This window comes from Falco cherrug, chromosome 15, assembly GCF_023634085.1.
Source record: "Falco cherrug isolate bFalChe1 chromosome 15, bFalChe1.pri, whole genome shotgun sequence".
NCBI classification, from domain to species: Eukaryota; Metazoa; Chordata; class Aves; order Falconiformes; family Falconidae; genus Falco; species Falco cherrug.
In genome coordinates, this window is record NC_073711.1 from 1401957 (window position 1) to 1419227 (window position 17271).

General features: G+C 53.3%; 1 protein-coding gene across 4 annotated transcripts; it reads right to left on the reverse strand.

Moving 5' to 3' along the window:
- Positions 1-439: 439 nt before the first annotated feature.
- LOC106631357 (uncharacterized) lies at positions 440-16512 on the reverse strand. 4 transcript variants are annotated; one of them, XM_055727485.1, is made up of 12 exons: positions 16377-16467; positions 13749-13859; positions 12556-12723; positions 10930-11271; positions 7637-7906; positions 7324-7440; positions 6043-6144; positions 4946-5062; positions 4616-4711; positions 4178-4270; positions 2945-3021; positions 440-1936 (listed from the first exon to the last, which is right to left on the reverse strand). In XM_055727485.1, exons 3-12 carry the CDS (start codon positions 12587-12589, stop codon positions 1841-1843), a joined length of 1344 nt encoding a protein of 447 aa, XP_055583460.1. In that variant the 5' UTR covers positions 12590-12723; positions 13749-13859; positions 16377-16467; the 3' UTR covers positions 440-1840. The 4 variants fall into 4 exon arrangements, 3 of the variants coding, with proteins under 3 accessions (XP_055583460.1, XP_055583459.1, XP_027665060.2); XM_055727484.1 differs by lacking the exon at positions 13749-13859 and having other exon boundaries at positions 16377-16512; XR_008735244.1 differs by lacking the exon at positions 440-1936 and having other exon boundaries at positions 4616-4727; positions 13805-13859; positions 16377-16477.
- Positions 16513-17271: the final 759 nt, after the last annotated feature.

Sequence of the window (17271 nt, forward strand, 5' to 3'; positions counted from 1 at the left end):
GATCGTGGGAAATGAGCCCTGTGCTATCCACAGCATCCCTGCCGGCATGGCTCGGTGGGCACTTGGCAGGGCCAGGGGCACTCAGCCAGCCAGAGCTCGGGCAGGGGAAGCAGGGCTTGGACAATTGCCGGTGGCACCAGGGGAGACCTCAAGCCCTGTCCCCGCCTCGCAGCTCAGCAGGCAGGAAAAGGCATGTCCAATGCAAGAATGAGAAGCTGGTTTGTTCCCAGGACAGCATTCCCCTTTCCGGCCATGGAAACCTGCGCTGGCCAGGGAGCCCAGGGCAGCGGCCAAAAAGGCAGTGAAGCCCTGAATTTGCGCCGGGCCAGCGAAACCTGGGCCAGCACTGGCCGGGGCACAACCAGCCCCTCCGCAGGGCCAGGAATAGGGTGGGGTCGTTTTCTGCTTGACGAAGGAAAACAGGGATACACAAGAAGCATCTATGTGAAATATGTTTACTAAAATGACTGTAACAAAGTGAAGAAAAAAGCAACATAAGGCTATTTTTTCCTTTGGTTTGGTCGTGCTTTTTTTTTTTTTTTTCTTATGGATGAACGTGTTTTAGAGCTGACATCCTGTCCAAGGGAGACAAAAAACAAAAGATCTTGGCAGAACTTAATGCTAAGTTTTCCTGCAAGGATCAGGTTGGTTTTTTTCCAGAGCTGAAGGTCATGGCATGACTGCGGGTCAGTTAAGGGCCCCAGGGAAAGGAAATCAGCTCAGGCCAACCTAGCTCAGGGATGCTTTAAAATGGAGTGAATAATCCCACCGCAAAGGTACGTGGGATGCTGATGGAGCTGCCTTTCCTGGACATCCTTCCCAAAGGTAAGGCATCCTTTCCAAGGCTGGGAGTGTGAGGGCAAAGGAGTGCCTGGGGGAGCTGGCAAGGAAGGCCAAGTGTCTGCGTAGGACAGGCGGGCAAGGGCTGGGGCTGAGTTTTCTGAGGAGGGTGATGCAATGCGGGGACATCTGCCTTGCAAAACTGAAGGAAGGCAAGCTAGAGGGGAAGGTGTGATCACAGAGCTGCCGCCCCTCAGAACCACCAACCTGACTCGCTGCACCTTAAGAAGGTCCTTGCAAAGGCAGGAGGACGAAGTGGTGCAGAGAGCAGCACCGTGCTCGGTGGTGTCAGCGGGGTTCTCGCGTGGGCAGAGCTCTGCTGAAAGCAAACCTAGGTCAAGTTCAAGCTTCAGAAGCAAAAGCACAGGCAGGGCAGCTCTGGCAGCAGCACATCTCGGCACTGCTTGGGCAGCATGGTACGTGTGTCTTTTGTACCGGAACAAATAGTGTCTGGGCTAGTGGCTAAAGCTGGGAGTTAATCCACTCTTCTGCAGTTGTCTATACTAATTAACAGCACCAATATATTCTGGTTGAGGCAACTGGAATAAATTCCTCAAAATGCTCCAGAGCATCAGCTTTTCTCCTCGACTGATATTTTACATGTCTTTTTGGTTTTGGTTGGGGTTTTTTTGACTCATTAATGTACTAACAAAAAAGGCATGTGGTGTGACAGCATTAGTGAGGATGGTTAACCCCCACCTTGGAGTCTGATACAATTTCTGGTTCATGGAAAAGCTGCCCTTGCTTTGGTAACAACCAACGTGAGCAAGGGCAATGGCTTGTATTTTCTTGTAGCCTGTGTTTTATGAATAGACAGCAGGGGAACTGGCCGGGGGGGCATATTATTTGCCACTTGGACCTATCACCTGGGGACCTGGGTGGCAGGATTTTGGCAGGATTTTTGCCAAAAGCCTTGACTCGCTAGTGCTGGGGTAGGTGCAGAGCTTACGGAGGGCTTGCTTTGGCTGACAGCAGCTTCCCAGCTCCTCAGGGCTCTTCCTCAGCTGCCTGTGGCATGGCAGTGCAGCTCCCCAGCTGGCGGAGGGGCAGCACTTTGCTCCTTTCCCTGCATCCGTCCTGGGATATCTTCCATCATCTGCCAAAAATACAGGGACCGTGTCGTTTGGTGGCAAAAAAGGTGCCCCACTGTGAAGCATCCCATAGGAAGCCACGCTGCTGGGTAGGGGGCAGGTTGGCCCAGCCCTGAGACAAGCCCCCACCCTGGCACATGCACTCAAACATCCCAACCCCTAAATCACCCCCAAGAGACTGGCCTGGAGGGAGGCAGTAAATCCCCCCTCCCCGCACCGTGACCCCGCCAGAGACAGGGGAAGGCTGCAGCTGCATGTGCACCAGCACCCCCAAAATGCAGGGGTGCAGCATCGGCCCCTGTGCTGACATCAAGCCTAAGGCTCAGCTGCAGGAGAAGAAAGTGAGGGGCTCCCCTGGCCCGCAGATCCTTCTGGCATCTCAGCGATAAGGAGGGGGAGGGGGAAGGGCTGTGGCAGGTCTGCTGCTGCGCTGGTGGTGCTGCGTGGGAGGGAGGGAGGTTTCTTCAAGAATGAGTGGGGCGGAAGAAGCAAAGAGTAAAGCAAATACAAGAGGCACGCATCTTTAGCATTGCTGTTGTGGGTAAAGGACCTGTGGTTTTCTTCTGTGCCTTATTTGTAGCTGGTTTGGGTTAGGTATGGTAGAACAGAATGTTTTTACCAAATCAAAGTGCAGCAGCCCTGAGAACCAGCATGTCTGGGACACTGAGATGCTTCTTTGGGCAGTTGAGCATGTCCCTGCAGTGCTGGTACAGGCAGGCGAAACCGCAGTGCTCAGGGCGTTGTCCACCACAGCCAAAAACCCAGAAAGCTCCCCAGGACAGGGCAGTGACCCAACAGGTCGCGTGGGACCAAGCTGCACTACAGCACCAGCACCCAGCAGCATCTTTCCCCAGGGTGAGGGCAGAGCCCATAGCATTCTGCAGGAAGGCCAGGCAGATGCTTTCTTCTTATTACAAATTAAATATTCATAAATATTCACTATGAATTAAATAATCATCATTAAATAATAAGGATTTGCAATAGCAGAGAACGAGCTGATGGCAGTGAGTTACCAAGATGGACATGGCTTGTGTGTTCCGGGTGGTCTCCTGGCTTTCCATTGTCTTCTCTTTCCACTTACTCCTGCAATCTGAAAATAAAGGAAAGACCAAGTAATTCCTGGGATTCCAACAGCACCCCAGCCATTCAGGCCGCCCCCTGCGTTTCATGGGGTGGGTGAAGTAAAGCTGGCTGCAGAGAGCAGTGAAGGGGGGAGCCCGCCACTGGGCAGAGCCCCTCTCTTTCCAAAACTGGCAGAGCCCCATTTCAGGGAGGGGGAAGCAAGAAGGTGGCGTGGAGAGTGGACTTCTGCTTATGGCACCCGCCTTGCCTGCAAGCCCCTGCAGCTCTAACCTGCCTCTCTTTGCCTGCATGGCCTCGCTGCAGTATTTTCTATATTTCAGACTTGGAAATGCTCTCTGCGCTCTGGGAAGGCATGAGTCCCCTTTTGATCCTTCCTCCTCAAGGGCATCCTCTTCTCAGCATGCTCTTGACCCTTCTTCTTACCTGTTCCCTAAGATGCTACATGTGATCCCGAAGGCTGAGCCCTCTGGAGTGGGCAGCCAGCCCTTGACAGCGGGTCACTGCAGAGCCTGTCTCTGCCAGGGGAGGAGGCCAGATATTGCTAGTCACAGCAATGAGGGGATTCACATCACAATACCACAGAAACCAGGAACTTTAAAAGAGGAAACCGGAAAAACCATGGTAGATGTGTGGAAATCACTTCCCTGACCTCTTCCCTCCCATCCCAGAGCTGGAGGGATGGAAAATGAACTACCTGACCTCACTCTGCAAGCCTCCCTTCACTGGGATGACTGATCAGCTGCTCTCCTGGGTCATAAGATGTTCCCAAACCTATTTCTGTCTGTTTATTAAATAGTTTTCTCCTCTGAAATCTTGCCATAGCTGAGGGGTTTTTTTTGACCAGAGTATGGCTGTTGCTAGGGAAGGCTACGGCAGGACATTCTGGAGGCAAAGCTCACTTTCCTTGAGCATCCATGGACAAAGCAGTGGTGCCGGCAAGGACCAGGGACCAGTGCCTCCTGTGGCTTCCCTAAAAGGACGGACACTAGAGTTGGGTCCTTAGCTGATTTGGACAGTCCTGCTCTTTACAAGTCAGGCTATTATTTAACTGAAAGCATCTTCACTCATACCCGCTGCCAGGGGTGTGTGTGAGAGCTGAGCCTGGGGGGTCTCAGTGGCTGAGCTTCTTACAGATCCTGAAAAGAAACTGCAGGGCTACTTACATGACAGGAGGAGGAGCAGCAGCACTAGGAGGATTGCTACAGCAGCAAGGATGCAGCTGTTTGTCAGATCAACGGCCTCTGAGCAGCCTCGCTCTGCCAAAGAGAAAGGGAGAACTTGTCAGCAGCTGCCCCTCTGGCCACCTTCCCCCTCTGAACATTTAGGCACCTTGACTCTCGTCCAGAGACTTCTATGTGATGGAGAAGGGGGATCCCTGTGTTTCAAATCACGGAGCCACCTAGGTGAACCTCACTTTGCTACGTAAGAGCTATGACCTCAGCTTGAAGCTGCCGCAACTACATCAACCACAACAAGGTTTCTTGCAGGACCAGCCATGCAAATCCACCTAAGGACTCTCTCTGCCCCCCCAGATACCTCACTGCTCCCCAGAAGAAAGGCGAGGAAAGGCACAAGCAGTGCAAATGCAAGCCACCCCTTACCGTGGAGCTTTTGGATATTGTGGAGCAAGAAGGTGGTAAACAACAAGTTGACAATGATTGCTGTGGGGGCTGTACTGTTCCGGATGACACGGTGCCCTGGGAGAGGGAAAAACTGCTGACGGATGAGAGGAAAATGCATGAGGAATGCAGGCTGGCATGCCGGGGAGCCGGGCTTCGGTGGGAGGATGAGCAATGGGAAATGTCTGGGCATGCGCTGCAGCAGCGTGCCGAGCCTCCGCTCCCTCCTGGGAGGGAAAATCTGAGGAGTTTGCTCCTGGGCTCTTAGCAGGCCTTTTCCACCAGAGGTTTAGATCATAAACAGCAACTTACACATTTTGAAGGGGTTGAAAGCTGCTGGTTTCCACACCACTGCTGTTGCCACCCAGGTAGTTCCTATTGTGGCAGCAAAGAAGAACAGCCCAAGAAGGATCAAGGCAGTAGAAACCCCTGCAGGAATAGAAGTAAACCAGAAAGCGAGATGGAAACTGGTGGACGCAGCAAGGACAAGGCAAAGGACGTTGGCTTGTGGCAACACTGCACCCAACTGCTGCATCTGGGAGGGCAGCATCCGTCACCCTGTGCAATGGGGCTGAGCAGCAGGAGCAGGACTTCTTGTTCAGCCTGGAGAAAAGAAGGCTCCAGGGAGACTTAGAGCAGCTTCCAGTACCAAAAGGGCTCGACATGAAAGCTGGAGAGGGGCCTTTTACAAGGGCCTGTAGTGACAGGACAAGGGGCAACGGCTTTGAATTGAAAGAGGGTCGATTTGCATTAGATACAAGGCAGAAATTCTTCCCTGTGAGCGTGGCGAGGCGCTGGCGCAGGCTGCAGGACTGGCTCAGCGCCGCTGGCCAGGGGACCCTATCCTACAGCTGAGGACACGTTTTATCCTGGAAGCTGTTAGCAAGCAATATTTATTATAAATGTACACACAGGCAACACCCTTCTTTCAACAGGGAATGAGGAAAAGACCTGAATGTTTCAGGGGAGCTTCTCTGGGCTTCTTTGCCTTAACGTCTGCTTGCAGCTCAGCGTGTAGCAAATAAGTGCCCATGGCATGACAAATACATAGCCTCAGCCCAGGGCGGGGAAACACTGGCTACAGAGCAGTTTTAGAACAGCCAGACTTTGTGTTCATCGCCCGTGGTCTGTTAATGTCTGGTGGAAGTGGTTTCTGAACTGCTTTTTAATTTTTGAGAAGTCCTGGAGAAGGGGTAGTGGTACCTGAAGAGTACAAAGGGACAAATGTAGCCCTTCGGTTTCAAAGGAGCAGAGAAAGAGGATCCTGCAGGCTCAGAGCAGTGAAATCTAATGTCAGTTTATCCAAATCAAATACTGCTGCATCGAAGATGCTACTGTAAAGATCCGGGGAAAGAAGAAAGATGAGACACTGAAGCAATCATGAACAAATCAGGTTAAATGAATCCTACCTTCTTCCTGCATCCAGATGATGGAGATGGCAAGCAGGAGGAGAGAGGAGATACACAGCAGTCCATGGATGGACAGAATTACATGTTTCTGTGCCTCATTTCCTGAGAAAAAAAGGCAAGTGTACTCAGTACCACATAAACAGGATGGGTGCAGCCTGCAAAGGGAAGGTAAAAACAAGCACAGGCTTTCTTTGTAAATAATTGAATCCCTGAGGTTTAGAAACCCTGAAAAGAAAACCTGGTGAGCTATCAAGGCCTTGCTTTGACTGCAAGAGGAACCAGAAGAAAGCAGCCAGATCTGGGGTTGTTCCACCCTGAACCAGATGCCAGTTCCACCTCGTGAGACGCTTCTGCTCAAGATTTTGCCTCCTATAATGACCTGACAAGTGCTGGATTTCCTCCGGAGACCCATTTCATAGGGGGAAGCCCACAAGGCACAAGCTCTCCCCACCAGCACCAGGCTCCTCAGGGGAGATCACCCCCAAGAGCAAGACCTAACGCCACTGCCTACACCTGTTCCTGGTTTTCATGCTGAGAGACAAACGTACATGGGAGAGCTTCCCTGCCAGCTTTAGGGCTTCACCTCTGCTCTCCAGATGGTCTCCATGATTCTGGAGATTGTTCCTGGGGGGTAGAAGGATGCACTAGCAGATTACAAAGACTGTGCAGAAGGACTAGCTGTCAGCTAGTCTTTAGGATTGTTTTCAATACATGTGTTGCTACTGAAGCACCCGTGTTAATCTGTATGGTCCTTGGGTACGGGTCCAATGTCGACCCAAACACCAGTGTGCTGGGTCACCAAAACCCATGAGACACGATCTTTGGCCAACTCCAGGCAGGGAGGCTCTTCCCATGCAGCCTGCGTCTCACAGAATCACAGAATTATTTAGGTTGGAAAAGACCTTTAAGATCATCAAGTCCAACCGCTAACTCAGCACTGCCAAGCCCACCACTAACTGTCCATCCTGCACTTTTTATTTCTTCCCAGGGATGCCTGAAGGAATGGGAGAGGAATGGCTCGTGCGCTTGGTACTGATATTTTTGGCTCCATCTCTCACAAAGCCATTTGGGATTACCGGCTTCTAGGGAGCTTTATCTTCTGTGCAAGCTACAGAGGCATAAGAAGAAATGCACGAGCTGAGCATGTTTCCTCCCACCACCAAAGTGAATTAGGATGACAGGGGAGAAGGAGCTTGACTGAGACTTTCTGCTGTCTGCCCTGTCCACGGTGGGGAGACAAGGGTTTATTTTAGGGGGCTGGGGTGTAGTCCTGGCACTCACCGAACCTGTGTTCCTTCGGCTGACAGACCACTATAATGAAGCCGATGGTGGAGACAGTGGTGAACATCAGCGTGATGACGGCCAGCTTCTGCACGTGGTACAGAGGAGATGTGAGACCTGCAAGGCAGAGCACGAGGGAAACCCCATGCTGGGGACAACCCCGGCACACAGAGCGGGGATCCCAGAAAACTGCAAAGTGCTGGAAAACCTGACGGATGAGTCCTGTGTCTTACTTGCTCAGAAAAGCCCGTGAGAGACAGCTGTGGGGCGGACCTGTGACAACACGACCAACCGCTGGACCCACAAGGCTAACCTGTGACCGTCAGGTTCAGGGCTGCCTCCTTCCAGCTTATCACATTGCTGATGTTGCAGGAGTAGGAGCCGCAGTCTGACTTCTCCCCGCTCCATATTTGCAGTGTGGTGGTGTCCCCAGGGAGCAGATAGCACTTTTCAGGGGGAAGGGGACGTCCGTCCTTCTTCCAGGAGATGGAAGCCACTGTTCCCTCTGGCACCACGCAGATCAGCTTGATGGGCGAACCTGCCAGGTTTGAACTGAACTGGAGCTCAGGCTGGGGCACAGGCTCTGAAAAGTAGAGAGCAGCATGGCAGCACTCCCAGGAGCGTGAGTGCTCCCTGCTTTGGACCTGAAAACTGGGTGACATGCAAGAATACCGAGCCCCTTGGGGAGCGAGCAGGTCCTTCCCTTCTGATTTACCCCCTAGGTTATTTTGGAGGGAGAGAAGATACTGCAGTGAGCAGGGCATCATCCACCAAGTTCAAAGCAGGAAGCAGATGTCCCCATCCATGCCACCATGCAACCCTTGGGATGGACACTACCAGCCCTTGGAGATCAGGCACAGCACCGGGTGCACCGACCCAAAAGAACTGCGAGTTGGGATCATGCTGGGAAGCGATGACAGGGACTTTCCAGATGCTGTCTGCCACGGGGTGTCCCAAGAGGAGGGGGCTTTTCCCACACACCAGTGGCATGGGAGTATGGGAGGGGGTCAGAGAAGTCATGAAGTTCACCCAAAGAGCAGCAACGTGAGACTCTGCTGCTCCCTGTCTTTAAACTGGTCCAAGTCCACATGGACCAAAGCATGGAGAAGCAAGCCTTGCATGCTGGAGGCTCCTGCCATGTGCCAAAGGAGGGCTGACCCTGTCCCTCAGCTCACGCCTAGGTACCTGCACCGGTCGGGGCTGCTCTTAACTGTATCTGGGTTTCCACTTGGTAGCAACCACATGCTCCTGAGGTCCTTCAGCCCTGGCTGAAGTCCATCCCTACACTACATGCAGTATGCTCATGTAGTGATGCTGAGCTCTAGGAAAGGGCACTTCAAAACAGGGTGAGCTCTCATTTCTGTTTATTTTTTCAGAGAAATTCACAGACAGAGTAAGGCAGTGCTGGTGTGAAGGAACAGAGTCTGCAGGGCCTGGAGCTGTTCTGGGGGAGCTTCTGCAGGGAGCCATGGGAGATCAGCCACAGGAGATCTGCCTGGCGGACCCACCTTCCAGTGAAAAGCCTTCATAAACCCAGCTGGTCTCAGGATCTGATCCTGAAGGGACGAGTAGGGCTATTGGTGAGGCAGCAGCTTATTCTGGGCCTGCTGCCAAGGAGCTTCTGGCCCCAGTCTCAAGGGACAACCTGCAGCTCCTGAGGTAGGTCCTCAAATCATTACCATGGCATTTGTTCTGCTCATCAGATGTGATCAGAAATCCCTTCTCTTGAGGGAATTTTATGCCATATGCTTCCCAGGAGCGGCTGTTTATGACACAACAACTACATAAATTTAAGGCAGAAGGTGCCCCCCATTTCTGTCACTCCAGGATGAAGGCACCATGCAGCCTCATATCCCAACCAGGAGCTCAATCCACAGCCAGACACAGTTGGAAAAAACCCTCTGGCATTTCCCAGCAGCCCTTGTAGGGTCTCCAGTCTGCGTCTTTCAAGGCAGTGATGAAACCAGAAATCCTCCTCTAGTTCGAGACTTGCTGCTCCAGCTGGATGCACGTAAGTCCGATGGGATCCATCCCAGGGTACCTAAAGAGCTGGCTGATGTTATCGCAGGAACCTCTCTCTATTATTTTTCAATGGTCTTGGGAATCTGAAGAGCTCCCAGACAAATGGAAGCTGGCAAATGTCCCAGTTTTCAAGAAGACCAAGAAGACAGACCATGGTAACTACAGGCCTGTCAGTCTCACTTCAGTGCCTGGTAAAATTATGGAGAAGGTTATTCTGGGAGTTATCCAAAAAACACTTGCGAGACAATGCAGTCGTCGCTCACTGGCAGCATGGGTTCACGGGGGCAAGTCCTGCTTAAGTAACTTTATTTCCTTTTATGACAAGGTCACCCATCTAGCTGACCACGGGAAGCCAGTAAACGTGGGGGTTTGGGATTTTAGCAAAACTTTTGATACCGTCTCTCACAGCGTCCCGCGACGGGTGTTGCAGCACACGGCCAGATGAGCCCAGCGCACACTGTGGGAGCGACCAGTGACAGGTCGGGCTCAAAGAGTTACAGTAAATGGGGTGACATCAGGCTGGTGACCAGTCACCAGTGGGGTTCCCCAGGGCTCAGTTTTAGGGCATCTGTTCTTTAATGTTTTTTTAAGTGATCTGGATGCAGGAGTTGAATGTACATTAAGTAAATTTGCTGAACTAGGAGGAGCTGTGGACTCCCTTGAGGGTACAGACGCCTTGCAGAGAGATCTGGATAGACTACAGAGCTGGACAGTCACCGAGCATATGACATTCAACAAGACCAAGTGCCAGATTCTCCACCTGGGATGGGGTAATCTTGGTTCTGCGTACAAACTGGGGGGCGAGAGGCTGGAGAGCAGACCTGCGGAAAGAGATCTGGGGGTCTGGGTTGATGGCAAGTTGAATAGTCAACAGTGTGCCCCAGCAGCCCAAAGGGCCAGCCGTGCCCTGGGGTGCATCAAGCACAGCATCATTAGCTGGGCGAGAGACACTGTCCCACTCTACCACACTGGTGCGGCCCCGCCTCGAGTTCTGTGTGCAGTTTTGGGTGCCTCAGTACAAGAAGGACATGAAACTATTAGAGGGTGCCTAGAGGAGGGTGACCAAGATGGTGAAAGACCTCAAGGGTGAGACTTGGGAGCAGCTGAGGTTTTGTTCTACCTGGAGAAGAGAAGGCTGAGGGGTGACCTCATCACAGTCTACAGCCTCCTCAAGGAGGGCAGCAGAGGGGAGGTCCTGATCTCCTCTCTCTGGTGACCAGTGACAGGACATGAGGAAACGGAATGAAGCTGTGTCAGGGGAAGTTCAGATTGGACATTAGGGAAAGGTTCCTCCCTGCGAAGGTTGTCAGTCCCTGGACCAGGCTTCCCAGGGAAGTGGTCATGGCACCAAGCCCATCAGAGTTGAAGAAGCATCTGGACAACCCTCTTAGTCATATGGTTTAGTGTTAGGTGGTCCTGTGAGGAGCAGGGAGCTGGACTCAATGAGCCTTATGGATCCCTTCCAACCCGAGACATTCTATGATCCTATGGCTCTACTCTGGTTGCCATCCTGTCAACCTGTTTGCTGCACCAACTGGCAAATATTTGTCTGAGGAAACTATCCGCTCAACACGTTTGACTTACTGATAACTTCAAGGAACGTTGTCCTAGCTTTATCTTGCATCAGATCGACTGTTGCTTTATAGATGCCACTGTCCATCTCTTGTAACCTCTGCAGGAGAATGGAACCATTCTTTGGATAGAAAATCACTCTGCCTTGGTAAGCTGAGTAAATGGTTGGAGACTGGAAATGTGCATAGTACTGCAGGATGAATTCAGGGGTGGTGTTCCTTATGTATTCCCACTCAGTGTAGTTTACATTCTTGGTATCTGGTGCATGCATCATGATGGAGGATCCTTCAGTTGCAGTTCTTCTTTCTGTGATTTCCACTGCTGCGGAGGGCCCCTGCAAAATCAGCAACAGGTCTGGAAACAGGAGAGATGCCAGAGCAAGATGGGTTAATTTTAAAGCAAAAGCCAACGAGCAATTTAGTCTGCTTGTACATCCTATTTTTTCTTTTTTTGGTACAAGCTACAGACTGACTTCCTGAATTGTGTTGTGCCACATAACGTAACAGAGGACTTTCTTCCTCCTTTGCCAGGATAAAAACTCTAACATTTTTATCAGCGTGTTGTATAAATGCTTCTCAGCTGGTTAAGACAATTCCTTGCCCTTTGGAACAAAAATGGGAATCTGGATTTTGAGGGTTTTCTGCACATTAGGAATTGCTAACAGGGACTATCATCAGTGCGGCTTCAGCCCTGGATCTCAACCTGCTTCCTCAGCACCTGGAAAGAAGAGCATTGCTTGACAAACAAGCTCTGAAATGTACTTTGTTGGGACTACATGGTCCTGGCTGCTGTTTAACTGCTGTCTGAGAGCTGAATGCTGTTAAAACCTACCGGCACATTCAGCCTTGGCCTCACCATCCTCTCACGGGGAGGTTAAGCCCTGCAAAACCAATGCTCCCACTCAGCCAGGTGCCCAGCAACCTCATGCATCTGGAAAATACATCACATATTCACGTTTCCTGGCACCTCTGAGTAATGCAACGGTTCTCTGGTGCAACTGCTGCGTAGATAAGCTGTTTTTAGCATGAAAAGGAATCCAAACAGGCTTTGACATGAGACCCTTTTATGGTTTCCCCAGGGGAGAATGAAGCTAACGGGTGTGGGGGAGTGTGTGTGTCTCTAAATGCCACCCTGAAAGGTACCTTTGGCAGTACAATCCCACAAGAATCCTACCGTTGCACTGCTGATGTGAAAGATTTTAGCAAGCAGAAAGTCACACATACCTCCAGCCCCCAATCTGCCAGAACCATCATCCTGGAGCCACTTTTAGCATGTGTAAAAGGTTGTGCTGGTTGCTGAAGCTACAGTAACAGGTACCAAAGGGAAAGCTCATCTAAGGAAAGAGGAAGGGTACCGGAGCGTACACCATGGTCAGAGAGCAGAGAAGAGGCCCACAGGGAAGAAATCCTTAGGCATGCAGTGGAAGAGAGCTGCTTGGAAGAGGCAGTGGTGGTACCCAGGTACAGTGATGCCGCAGCACTGGGAGGAAGGTGGCACCTGCCAGGATGGCTCCCCAGAGCACGTACCTTGACCAACACTGCTGCAACCTGGAGCAGGGGAGCAAGGAGAGCACAGAAACTCTGCAAACATATGCTCATAGCTGTTGCAAGCCCCGCACAAGTCCCTTTTCATACTCACAGCCTATGACAGCCGTCTGCAGCCAGGTTAACATGGTAAAACCCTGCAGGCTTTCAAACCAGCATGAGGGATGAGCTCCTTCTGCAGTGACATGCTCTTGGGATGGCTGCTCTGGGCATGGTGGATGGGCCGGTGAAAAGCAGCGTCAGCATCTGCCATGCAGGGACTCTGAAAGGTGAAGGGGAATCAGCGCAGTGATGGGGGAGCCCCCAACCTTCTCCATGTCTCCAGTGGTGTCTCCACAGCTGGCACAGGCTGAAGCAGGGGGTTGCTGTACAGCCGCCCGAGCGTGTGCCGCCTGTAAGAGCGCAGCTCAGGGAAACCATCACGATCATGTCTGTGTTCAGCACCAATTCAGCACAGCAATCACAGAAAGAAAGATCTCCTAGACACAAAGATCACCAACATCCAACAGCATCAAGACCAGCACAGGCACAGCAGTTACTGGGGGGGACCAGAGTGCCTGGCCGCTTTCTGCAGCCCTTCTGTGCTGCAGCTTTATGACGCTAGCAGGTACAGCCCTGCCTCCTCCTTTTGGTATTTATTTCTGCATCTGCTGGCCATGCAATTGCCCATTTACATTTAGCAACCACCTCCACAGCCTCCCAAGGTAGCAGGAGTCCCATGATCACACACCGACACCTGCAGAAGTATTTTCTTTTCTCTGGTTTAACCCACTCTATTGCTTCCTCAAGCAGCCCTGACTCTTGGCATGGAGCGAATGTGGGCTCCGCATCTGCCTTATGCATCACCTTCACAACTTCAAAAACCTCCATCCCATCCTCTTTCCCACCCCCTCCTCTCCAGCCTGAAAACTCCCAGACTTTTCAGGCTTTCCTTGCAAGCTCCTTATTATTTTGGCTGCTGTTCTCTGGGTCTTCTGCAACTTTTTTTAGAACAACCTGCCTGCCTCCAACGCGCTGGGCGGTGGGGCGTTATTTGAAAGGGAGCAGTGCTCAGAGCTGGTTTGCAGAGCCAGGCTGAAAGCCTGAATGTTTGGACAACAGGGTCTGCATTTGCTGTCGGGTTTTTCAAGGCTCTGGAGCAAGGGTGAGGGCAGTAGGACAATTTTTTTGCAAAGGGTTTTCACTGTCCTGTGATTAGAGTATGAGCCAGGAGCAGAACAGGTCAAGACGGTCTATTATGGTTTATTTTAGAGACAGCCTGAGGCTGGTGGTAGCTAAGGAACTAACTTGTGAAGTGAGGAATTGCAGGGGAGAAGGCTGAGCTCCCTTCGGAGAGATGTTACCTCCTGGCAGCATCCAGCTTTCCTCTGGGGAACCCAGCAAACAGCAGAGCTGCATCTAAAAGGGAAGCCAATTCCACCATGGAGCTGCCCACATGCACAGTGTGCCTGGCATGCCCTCCCGGACCCGGCCAAGCAGCCCCCCGGCCCAGCCCCCCGACCCCAAGAGGCAGAAGAGAAACAAAACCAACCCAAAACCCCAGGGAAGCAAGCACAGCCAAGGTGTGTTGTGTTCACCCCTGTGGCAGAGACCTCCAGCCTAGGACGCCCCCCCCACTGGAGGAGCCAACTGCACGTCCCTGGATTCTGCCTTGCTAAAAGGAATTCAGGAAATAAAGTTCTGGGGAAACTTTCCCCAGTTAAGGCTGATTTGGCTTCTGTACACCTAAAAACCTGCATTATCTGGGACAGAGCAGCTGCTGCAGGCTGAAAAGCCATGTCAATGTGTGGAAAGCTGGTTATTTGAAGACCTTCGTGTCTTACATTAAGTTATTGTGCTCTTCCCAGGTTAGCAGGTATATGGAGACCAGAAAAATCCTATTGTTTCTGTTGTAGGATTTCCTTATAAATGGTATTTTATTCTCTCATTAACCAACAGGTCTAATTAGAAGCAGAGGAGGGGTTTTACTCCAGCCTGCTAGGGCTTTACAAAGAGGTCTTTTTAAGGAATGTCTGTGGATCTTCCTTACAAGGAAGGCATATGACTTTTGGGAAACACATCTGCGGTGCTGCAGCCTCTCAATCCAGCCTTTTACAGGAATGGGAGGTGCAGCAGCTGGCTTTAGCTGCTACAAAAGGGCTTATTCTATGAGCCGGAGCTATGCCAATGACTGACGCACCACACAGACAAGCAAAAAACTGTCTGTGTTTGGGAAAGGGAAGCTCCCCAGCACTACAGTTTCCTTGCAGGCGGTGAGAGCTGCTGAGACATTAACCAGCTTCCTGCAAGCAACGCAGGAAGCCCTGCCAGCTGCCGGAGGCGGGTGAGAGGACCCTTTAGGGATGGAGGGGCCAAAGAAATGCTCCACCAGAGTGGCAGCTGCCTTCTCCTCCTCTGGTGGTTGCAGCTGCCAATGCCTGAAGCGAGCTAAGAGCCTTCTGTGGTCTGACAAGGCAAGTGGCAGCTGTTCGTGGGGTGGAGATGAATGCAATCAGCTCGGACCAGCAGCTGCATTGGGAAAGCACAGATGGTGACACAGCCTCGTATCAGCCCCTGGCAGAAGGAAGGGGGGGAGGGCGTTAGGCCAGGCCTTATCTGAGCAGGGGTGGGGGCTGGCTGGCTCCCCATGGGATGGGGCTGCTCAAACACCACCTTTAGCTGGAGGAATGTCTCCTGAACAAGCGAGGCGATGCCAGTTCCTGCAGAAGGGTGCTGTGCATTTCCCAACACAATAATAATAATAAAAAAGATGCAAATCTTCCTATTGTAAGTCATCCCACAGCTTTGGAAGATTACATATCACATTAGCAAATGTGCAAATGAAACCCCACATCTAGCTCTGCTCTCTCGGTTTCACATCTGCTGACACACAGCAAAAGGAACAAAGGAACTGCTACAGTTGGTGACAAGGAGAAAAACGGTAAAAACTGAAGTCCTGTGGCAAGACAGTCATGAAGGTTCTTCGTGGCTGACAGCAACAGAGACAACCTAAAAAGCCCCCAGATCCCTTTGTGCTCAAACCAGAAGGAAGTGTAACCAAAAATCTAGAAAAGAGCAGCTTTATGCTTACGTGCTCTAAATAAACCAAGAAGCTCTCAAGAACTCAAGACTGCTACTTCTCGCAGTCTTGTAACTTCACCCTGCCCTTGTCTAACCTCTTTCCATCCTGTGGGTAGGACAGATAAATTAAGCTCGGCAGAGTCACAAAAGGCCACCGAACGGTGAGCTGCTCCCGTGCGAGGGGGCTCCAGCCCGCCCCAGCGGCGGGGTGCGGGGTGCCCTGGCTGGGTGCGGGGGTGCCCTGGCGGGGTCCCGGGGGTGCCCTGGCGAGATGCGGGGTGCCCTGGCGGGGTCCCGGGGGTGCCCTGGCGGGGGGCGGGGTGCCCTGGCGGGGTCCCGGGGGTGCCCTGGCGGGGTGCGGGAGCTCCGGGCCGCGCCAGCCGGGGCAGGGCGCTCGGTGGGCGCCGGTAATCGGGCAGGGGGCGGCGGGGGGAGCCGTCCCGGCGCTGCGCAAACAGCCTGCGGGAGCTGATAACGAATCCTGCTCCTGTGTTTGTTTAGTATTTCTGGGGCTGGGTGGGGATCCCAGTTCCTGGTGGGGGAGAGCGCCTGCGGCCAGAGGGAAGCGCTGGGGAGCGGGAATCCCCCCCGGCCCCTGCCTCATCCCTCCGTCCCCATTGCTCCAGCCGCCCCTATCACTCCAGCCCCCAGCCCCATCGCTCCGGCCCCCGGTCCCCCCGCTCCGGTCCCCGGCCCCCTGTCCCCTCGCTCCCGTCCCCGCCACCTCCGCTCCTGTCCCCGCCCCCACCCCCCAGCCCCCTCGCTCCCGGCCCCCTCGCTCCCCTCCCTCCATGCCCAATTCCCGATCCCACAGGGCTACAGCCCGCAGCCCGCAGCCGTCCCCGCGACTCTCACCGTGGCTCCGGGACCGCCGTGCCGCTGAGCCGTGCCTCGCCGAGAGGGAGCGGGCGGGGGCGGGGGCGGGCTCAGGGCTGCCCCCCCTCCCCGGCTGCCCGCCCCCCGGCTGCTCCCCCCCTCGGCTGCCCGCCCGCCCGGCATCCCGGCCCGCGCTCTGAGCACGCGTCCGGCGCGGGTACCCCGCTGCTCCCCCCGGCAGCTGCCCGAGAGCCTCGAGGGCCACCGGCAGCCGAAGCCGCCTCCATCCTTGCCCCTCCATCGCTCCGGCGCCCTCCATCCTTGCTACCTCCATCCCAGTGCCCTCCATCCCTGCCCCGCCATCATCCCTGTGCCCTCCATCCCTACCCCTCCATCATCCTAGCCACCTCCACCCCAGCCACCTCCGGCAGAAATCCACCTGCTTGTGGAAAGCCCCGGGAGCAGCGGTGACCTGGCTTCTGCTCAGCCCCTGGCTGCCCCATGCCTGCAGCTCATCTGCTTCCTAAGCAATGGGACCACCATGCAGAGAGATGCTCCCTTTGCCCTGTGCATCCACCCCTGCAGGGACCTGGACCTTCAGCTTTCTACTCCACAAGAGACACTTCAGCTCTAGGAAATGTCTCCAGCCCATCCCTATCCCCTGGGATCTCTGGCTCCTCATTAAGTGCCTCCTTCTACTCGCCACCATTGCACTTGGCAAGCTGGTCTTTTGACACTGTCTCTCCTAACATTCTCATAAACAACCTGACCAAGTACAGTCAGCTACATGGGCAGTGGGACGGGTGAGAACTGGCTCAGGGGCCAGGTCTGGAGGGCTGTTGCTAATGGTGCATCCTGGGGGTCAGTAAGGGGTCAGTGCTGTTGAGCATCTTCATTAATGACCTGGATGACAGGACAGAGCACACCCTCAGCC